Genomic DNA, 9,239 nt, shown 5'->3' with positions numbered 1-9,239 from the left:
AGAGATTTTGAAAACGTCCAACCAGAGTGCTTGCATCGTGCTCAAAATTTCATGAATTTGTCAAAGCCCTAGTACCAGCTATGTGGGGGATGTATTTCTCCCATAGACAGTTGTAGCCACCAGAACCAAGTGGGGCATTGAAGAGTGAAAACAAAATGTTGCTAGCACTCGTGTGGGAACGTCAACAATAATAAGGCTCGAATGTCTTGGGTCGAGGTCCAAATGAAGGGAAAGTGCCTCAGCTACCGCGAGCCACTTTGTAGCGATCAGGAAAGCGGTGAGTCGCGCTTGCAACATCAGGTTCAATTGTTTTCGCTCGAGGAAATGAAGATAGCTACAAACAACTTTCATGATGACCATAAGCTTGGGGACGGAGGATTTGGCTCCGTTTACAAGGTAGGAGATTTCTGACAGGAAACTGATCTTATTTTTCTTTCGGGGATACCCAAACATATTATCTAGTTCATTTGGGCATGGATGTACCGCATTAGGCAATGAGCATTGTATTTACAGGGAAGAGTTGAAGGTGGACAAGTCGTAGCGATCAAGAAGCTTTCACGCCCAAGTCAACAGGGAGAACGCCAGTTCTTGAGCGAAATAAAACTTATCACAACTGTACAGCATCGCAATCTCATCAGGCTGCTTGGATGCTGTGTTGAGGATTCAGAGAGGCTGCTAGTATATGAATACTTTCCAAATCAAAGTTTAGACAAGCATCTGTTCGGTAAGTCAATGATCTCCTGGCTAAAAGCTACTCGACAGTTCAAACCTTTCCTTCTCCAGAGGAGTTGTCACTTTGAGTGTCTTTCTTCTTTTTAATAGAGCATTGTTTTTTTCTTCTCTTAGTTAGCAATTCCTTGTCCTCTCTTTCTCTCTATACGAGTCGTCTACTACGGGTTACAACCCCGCTCTGTTGGGTCTCAAAGTTTAGATCAAAAAACTGTCTTTAGTTTCTAGGAATAAAATATAAGGTTTCATTTACAAATTTCAAGTTTTGAGAAATTTTCAGGAAATCTCTCTCTCTCTCTCTCTCTCTCTCTCTCTCTTACATCTCTCTATAAAACACATGTGTGTGCGCGTGCACACACACACGCACACATAATCTCTCTCTCTCTCTCTCTCTCTCCGTGTTAACATTGTGTCAGCCACAATTACACCCCCTATCCAGCCGCATCGACTCCCCCCTCATGTCTACACACACACACTCCTCTCTCTCTCTCTCTCTCTCTCTCTCCACGTGTCACCAGTGTGTCAGTCGCATTTACTCCCCCCCTCACACACACACACTATTATTATTATATACATGTGTGTGTGTATGTAATAATATATCGTATATTATATATTATTTAATATATATTATAATATCATATATTATATTCGAATATCATGGCCTAGAGCTCGAGAACTATAATGAAACCCTAGATCATGGCCTTAAGAGCTCAAGAACTAGAATGAAATCCTTGTTTTTAAGGACTAGAGATGACGCCACATGTCCTCTACCAAGTTCTTTCGACTATTAATCACAGGTGAGATTTAAATATGCATACAACTAGCTTTTTGCATTTCCATCCTGTTCCTCCCATGTACTCAGACCCTAGTTCCCTAGGAAGTTTCATAAAGCATTTATGATAGAAGAGACACTTTTGTGACTACAAATGGGACAAAAAACTGAATACTTATTTCCTTACTTTTCCCACCCATGTGGTAAGACTCTAAAGTAAATGTTAATCTATGGTATATTTGACACCTTGCACATGTTGCAGATCTACAAGGACGAACAAGGTTGAGCTGGAGCATTCGACGAGAGATTATACTAGGCACAACTAAAGGGCTTGCATATCTGCACCATGATGCACACGTGCGAATTGTCCATAGGGACATTAAGGCATCAAACATTCTATTGGATGATAAGCTACACCCAAAAATTTCTGATTTTGGCTTAGCTAGGCTATTTTCAGTTAGCCAAACCCACATTAGCACACAAATTGCAGGAACATTGTAAGATCCCTTCTTGCTACACCTTTACTTCTTTATCAACTACATCAAGCTTCATTGTTTGTTAAAGTACGCTTGCTTGCATAGAGTAGAATTTAGAAAAAGGAAAATAGCCCAAAATAGTAGTTACATTCCATTTACATGCCGCCTATTTTCTTAGCATTTCCCTTCAATGATTGATAAATCTATTTCTATGCAGGGGTTATCTTGCTCCCGAGTATGCAATGCATGGACAACTCACAGAAAAGTCTGACGTTTTTAGCTTTGGGCTTGTCATTTTGGAGATAATAAGTGGACAAAGAGTTCTGGATATTAACCTACATGAGGAACAACAAGTCCTTCTCAATTGGGTGAGTGCACTCTTTGTTTAGGATAGATGACAATGCCTTCACATGTTTCCAACATAGTTTGATTGAGAAAAGAATAGCCACTCCCTTTGTTTTATAGTTTTGCAATAATTGTAGAAGCAATTTTACTAGAGATGAATTTTGCTCAATGCTTGATTTCTACTATTATTGTTATATAAATTGCATGATGGTATGAAGTCCTTGGTAGCTATAACAAGTTATTGCTTAAAATCTGTGGTGGCAGACATGGAGATTATATCAAGAGCAACGCCAATTGGAGCTAGTAGACCCATTATTGAACAATAATTATTCCATGAATGAAGCAGCTAGATACATTCATGTAGCACTATTATGCACACAAGCAATTGCAGGATTGAGGCCCAACATGAACAAAGTGATTCTATTGCTGGATGGTCAATCAGAGATCTTGGACATACCCACCCAGCCTGCTTTTCTATCAAGTAGTGTCATTGAGGCTAAATTTGAAATGACCAATAATTATTCTCAAAATTATCAAAGAAATGCTCCATCATACGTGCCACCAGTTTTGTTCGAACCTAGTCCAGCTAGCACATCCTCTCCTTCTCAATTGTCACCCTCTAGAACTCTCCTCATCTCCAAAGCATCTACAAATATTGTATCTTCCATCAGTGATGTACCCGAGCCTCGATGAACCAAACATTGTGCTCTTCCTATGTTTTTAATTATAAGAAGGGTGAACTGCTTCACAAAACGTTTTGATGATGGAGGTGTGATCTATTTATATCGATGTATGCCAAAATTTCTAGATCTAGTACTATTGCAGTGCATTTCTTGTCTTTTAGACTAGAAAAATATAATGTTTTATGCCTCCTTTATGCTTGTTGCTACACTAGATGTTTCATAATTCTCATGACACAATGGTCCTTTTTTCCATCAATTGTGGGTGGGCATAGTCATTGATAAGACAAAATAAGGCTTTGCAATGGAAAAATGAGAAGCATTGCTCACTGTAATTTGATACTAATAGAGGAACACATGTGAAAATAGGAATTAAGGAGGACGACAATCATAAATGCTTAAGATTGGGAATGTTTAAAAAATCGCACAAGGGTGATGGTAGAAGTAGTATACAAGCTAGGAAGAACAAGGAATAGATGTACACAAATGAGATACGGTTGACTAGCTATTCATCAAAAACTAGGGGAATTTACTCAAAAAGAGCCTCATGAGGAGTGGATTATCAAAATAAATTAAAAACTAACAAGGCCTATGGAGGGTCCCATCACCCCCATATTGGGACAAAAAGGTGCACCTCCCTAAGCCCTTGGGGGTCTCAAAAAGTGCACCTACCTATCCCACTTGGAGTGGCCCCTCACTTCCTCAAAATTGACTCTCTTTACACTTTTTTGGTGGTCCCATCCCCAAAAAGTATCTCGGGGATAACCTTCTCACAAAAAAATTGAATTTTTTCAAAAGTGCCAAAAATGTCCCAAAACCCTTCTAAACCTTCCCTAAATTATACCTATGCATCCAAATCACTTTCCAACAACTAATCCCTACTCCTTCTCACCATAATCATGAGCACGGAAGGGGGCAGCTGACATCTGTGCAAATGGCTAACTGTCAATGCTGGCTATGTGTGATGGGGTTTGATGCTTGTGGATACTTTTATGAAGTAACTAAGCGCACTGTCTATTTTGTTTTACCTGATAAGTTTGCTCATACCTAGATTCATGTAGATGTATGTCTGTTACGATTGCATTTGATATCCCCCCTTGTTTTCTTTAGGGGTTTTCTGATTATAATATAAGCTAGCATACTATACACCCCCAAAAGAAGAGGGATTGTGTTTGATCAGCTCTGCTTTTACTGCTAGGTCTATAAGAATGTTGATGTGGTCACATATTAGTATAGCCCACGCCTGCTTTTGGGTTGGAGTTTGTTTTTACAATAAAAGCCCAACTTCTTAACCTGTGTAGATGCGTGAATCTCCATCATTAACATGGAAACACATGCATGTGTCCAGCTAATTTTGGGTGCAGTTTATACGAGTAGCGGCCTTTGTGGCCACTACTCTAGAAGTGATTGAGCACAGAATTGAGAGAGCATGGTGGGTAGGGAGGGACCCCAACCGAGAGTAGCCCCTTATCATACGGTTCCATGATGCCCAAGCACCACTTTTGGCTTTATGTCGTAGGTTAGCCTTACGAGACCAGCCAGCGATCTCGATGGATGAGGATCTCACTCCACTAAAGGTTGAGGAGAGGCGCTTTTTGTTACAGTAGCAGGATCAGGCCCACAAGGAGGGGAAGTGGGCGATAGTACGAGATAGAGAACTCCTTATAGGTCCTCATCGGGCACCCACCTCTCCTCCCACATAGGAGGCAGGGTCTATTAGACTCAGACATCCAAGACCCTATCTTGTACCATCTGGAACTATAATGGTACCTTATGGTCAGAACCAGGGAACTTCTCGGAATCCTATACAGGTCACGACATAGTCCTTTATACAGAGACACATCAGAGTCTAGAGCACCCACTACCAGTAGTCAGCGGGTATACATGGGAGTCTGCCTACAAAGATGAGACGAGGGATACAGGAGGGGTTCAAGGGTCAGGAGGAGTCACAGTCCTTTATAGATCCACACTTTTGGGGGTCATCTTAGTGGGGCAGAGAGATACACATTCTAGATTTATCTGGATCCAGATTCAGCACATGGACAGCCGGGATCTGTTTATTGAAGTTTGCTACTTCCCCTCTAAGACCTCCCGCTTTGCCAGAGATATTCAAGGGGAGGATGAGACATCCCCATTTGCTGCTCTTTATCAGTCCATCGTTGGTCGCAAAAGCGCCTCATAAGGAATGGATTTGGGAATGCTTAGTGGGCTAATGCAAGGGGCTTGGAGGGTCTCAAAGAGGCCTAACCAGCCCAACCTAGGTGGGTTAAGCCCACATTTTTTAAATTTGAATTTCAAATTTCGAATCTCCCTCCCTCCCTCTCTCTCTCTCTCCCTCCCTCCCTCTTTCTCCCTCCCTCCCTCCCTCCCTTCCTCCCTCTCCCTCCCTCCCCCTCCCTCCTCCTCTCCCCTCCTCCGTCTTGCTCCTCCTCCTCCCTCCTCCCTCTCCCCTCCTCCTCCTTCTGGCTCCTCCTCCCTCCTTCCTCTCCCCTCCTTCTCCAGCCACCCAGGATCCCTCTCCTCTGCTCCTCCCTCCTGCAGAATCTCTCCCCTCCTCCTCCCCCTTGTAGCATCTCTCCCCTCCTCCTCCCTTCTACACCTGTCACCCTACTCTTCTCCTCCTCTTCCTCTTGCCCTCATCTGCTTCTCCTCCTCCCTCTTCCTTGCTACTCTCTCCCTCTCACTGCTCCATCTTTGCTAGCTCTCCCCTACATTTTAGCCTACATCACTGATACCTCTCTTTAAGTACTCATGGCACCATTCGAGGACATATCCAACAAGTACCATGTGAACCTACAACTGGAGGTAGAATATGCAAGCCTACAATGGGAAAATGGCATCCTTTCTTGCAACCAAAGTGCAGCCCCTGATCGTCACAAAAAAGATCCTAAGTGGGACCCCATTCTACCAATTCCATTGGAGCAGGTACACGTGTGTACTTTGCATGCTGAACTGCGTATACTTGATAAGTTACTCTATCTCCATCTAGTTTATGCTTGGAATTTGAGGCCATAGCAAGTATTTGCACAATGCATTGCAAAAGCTGAAGAACTACTCTCACTAATGGGACTTCATGGAGGCAATGTGAAGCTTAAGCAGGACAAGAAACAATCAGGAAAGACACAAAATCTTCCTGCTAAAGTGTCCATGGGTGGAGGAAAGGCAAGGAGGTTCTTGTCCAACCACAATGCTGATAAAGAAAAACATACATTGGCTCAAAGCACCCTAGGTTGGGAGTACTGGAAAGATTTGTGTGAGTGCACCATGAATCAAGCTTCACATCCGCGAATTACTACTTTGAGAGCAAAATTGTGGACAAAGCTATCATGATGCATTTATAAAGTTGCTTAGACAAGGTCAAACAGATGAGCTTTATTATGAGAGATTTAGGACAACATTGGGAGAATTCATATCATTGATGGTAGAAGCATGGGGGGAGTCACATATTACACATTACATGGTAATCCCTCAATGAAGAATATGGCACTATTGTAACCACACTCACCAATATTCCAGAGATAAGTCTGGTAGAAATTGAAGCATCACTCTTGGAGGAGGAGAGAAAGATCAAACAAAGAAGTGATTACAAAGAAGGGGCATATTTGGCCAAAAGCAACTTAAGCAACTTCAAGGGAAAGAGCAAAATGAAACGTAACTTTTGTGGCAAATCTGGACACTTTGAAAAGGAATGTTATGCCAAAAAGAGATGTTCAGCCAATCTTGTTGAGGAAGCAGAAACTAAAGAAGAAGAAGAACCAGAGAATGTCAAAACTCAAGCTCTCACTGCTTACAACACCGAAGTCAAATCTGACAAGGGTAAGGATCCATATGTTTTCTTAGTTATGTGTGTATGAGGTCAATAATGGTTCTCTGCCATGGATAGTCCATCCTTAAATGATTGTTAGTCTTTTGAGATTTTTCCTTGTTGGACTCATTGGGCTTTACATACATAGTCTGTGTCCATCTCCCAGTTGTAAACCAAGAATCCTATGAGTGAGTCACAGGTTGGGGCCATGAGTGTTGCCACATGATAGTGGGCAAGCCATGGAGCATCCCATGTACTACTGCTAAGGGATGAGGTCATCAATTTGTGAGGGGGAATGAAGGGGCAAATTGATGTGTGTGTGTGTGTGTGTGCCTATGGGATTGGAGTCCTATGCAAGAAGTGTGTGAGTATAGGTGTGCTAGAAGGTTCTAGTTAGGTGTGTTAGGTTGGTGTGATGAGTGAGTGATCATCGGAGGTGATTGATTGAGATAATCAGGGAGATGATTGTGGATCTGGGATTTATCTACATGGAGGCAGTTGCCTACATATGTAACCACTCTTGGAATAAAGATTCACACCTACATTTGTGTCTCATTGCATCTATATGGATTAACACCTACGACCACCAATTGCACTTAGCCTTGGTGTGATTCTCACAATAGAAGTAGCAACAAATCTATGATGGCACTTGGTTTCTACCTTCGTCATTCTTGCCTTTACCTTTGCCTTGCTCAACCTTCAATGGTTTTCCATCTGTGGGCTTAATCTCCCCTCATACCTGGTGGACATCTGTATTGCAATTTTTATTATACATACAATTAAAATTATCATGCCCAAATTTGGTATAGGTGTTGCAGTACTTGTCTTGCCCCTATGTGCCCTTGTTGTGTGTTAATAGGTTTTCTCTACGTCATTAACTAACATATAGATACAACATTTATGGATTTCAACACCAACAGTTGGAAATAGAGAAAACAAGTAAGTTGATTTCAGCACCAGCAATTGGAAATAGAAAAAACAAATTAGGGAAAAACCATAAGACATTCGATTCAAGTCACAGCTCCAAAATACAATGTGAAAACACAGAACAAAACATACAGTAATAAACAAAATGGTAGAAGGAAATGCCAAAAGATTTAATGATGAATACGTTGCTCATATCATCGAAAAGTGCAACTTCTCAATGGCCGGGATAAAAAATATCAAACACTTTTGAATTAGAAAGAACAACTGGTTCAACAACAATCAGAGGTGTGTTTCCTATATAAATTCTACTTTCTTGCCAATGATCATCCATGATAATGTCCCATTGAAGACCACGGGCCAGCACCAACTAGTTGAAAAGAGGCTAGTGGGATCTGCATAGCTGTATGAGCTCCCACTATCTAGAACTGAAGGCACTACCCCTAATAGTAACACATGAATTCATGTCACCTTGTGTTGCTCATGCTATATCTCCACCTACAGCAGCAGTAGCTAGCCAAGATGGAACTCATCCTCAGAAAGTTCCCTAAAAGAAATGGGTGTTAATATTCTTCAATACCCTCTAGTACATAGAGGGTCATATGTCTTCCACCTCCTAGGCATCATCAAAATTATCTAATGGGGTAGTGAAGACGATAGCTGAAGCAAGTAGAGGCAGAGGTGGAGCCATAAGTGGAGGCATCATAACCTAATTTTGGACATGGGCCTACATGAGTTGGGATAAGGCTAGATATCATAGAGGTTTTGGTATATTTTCCTATATGGCCAATTGTGCAAGTCATGTGTGCTTCTTAGACCACTGGTTCTGAAAAAAGAGACATTGTTGGGCACTAGTTAGTTCCTCCTACAAGTTCTGCTACTTACAATAGAGCTCTTGGGGTGCCCATGCTTAAATCAATCACCTCCTTGCTGAGCTTGTCCTTCTCGTGAGTGACTTGGAGGAAATGCTACCACTCAAAGGTCTTCTTCTTGCCCCATAAGTTTTTGGTAATGGTGGGAATGGTGGTGGCACTGGACAGGGGGTGTTTAGATGTGTTAGCCCAAGCGACAACTTCCTCTTTCAATAACCCCAGGTGCCTTTGGAGCACGTGCTATGCTGTTTGAGGGACAATATTTCCTTGTCCTTCTGCTCTTCTTCTTTGCTCTAGGCCTTACCCTCCAAGTCAAATGGTAGCCTGGTTGCCTCAAGGTCTACCTTGGCCACATCCTAGTTGTGCTAGAGTGCTAGTATCTACTCCTTCAAGAGCACATTGCACTAGGACTTTGGAGAGAATCCTTGGACTAGGTTAGCAAGGAGGGTGACAGAGTCTGGGCATGGTAGTTTGATTATTATGGGTGCCTTTCTCTTATCAAGGTCTTTAGCCACAGTTTGTGTGTTGACCATCTTGGTGTTGTTAGTTGGTACAATGTCACAATGCATACGTGTGGCTAATGATTGGGTCCAATTATCTGCAAGGCCTGCTTGGGGGACAACATAGATGCACTTG

The 9,239-nt window shown here is 42.2% G+C and overlaps 1 protein-coding gene across 1 annotated transcript; it reads left to right on the top strand.

Annotated features, from left to right (window-relative positions):
• The first annotated feature begins 201 nt into the window (after positions 1-201).
• LOC147902548 (cold-responsive protein kinase 1-like) lies at positions 202-3,016 on the top strand. Its single transcript, XM_087373895.1, has 5 exons — positions 202-396; positions 514-724; positions 1,764-1,998; positions 2,195-2,345; positions 2,587-3,016. Exons 1-5 carry the CDS (start codon positions 202-204, stop codon positions 3,013-3,015), a joined length of 1,221 nt encoding a protein of 406 aa, XP_087230021.1. The 3' UTR covers position 3,016.
• Positions 3,017-9,239: the final 6,223 nt, after the last annotated feature.

The sequence above is a fragment of the Dipteris shenzhenensis genome, chromosome 4, assembly GCF_047967505.1.
Source record: "Dipteris shenzhenensis isolate YYH24624 ecotype China chromosome 4, Dip_SZ_1.0, whole genome shotgun sequence".
Classification (NCBI taxonomy): Eukaryota; Viridiplantae; Streptophyta; class Polypodiopsida; order Gleicheniales; family Dipteridaceae; genus Dipteris; species Dipteris shenzhenensis.
The sequence above is the reverse complement of the archived record's forward strand: the minus strand, read 5'-3'. Positions and strand labels throughout refer to the sequence as shown.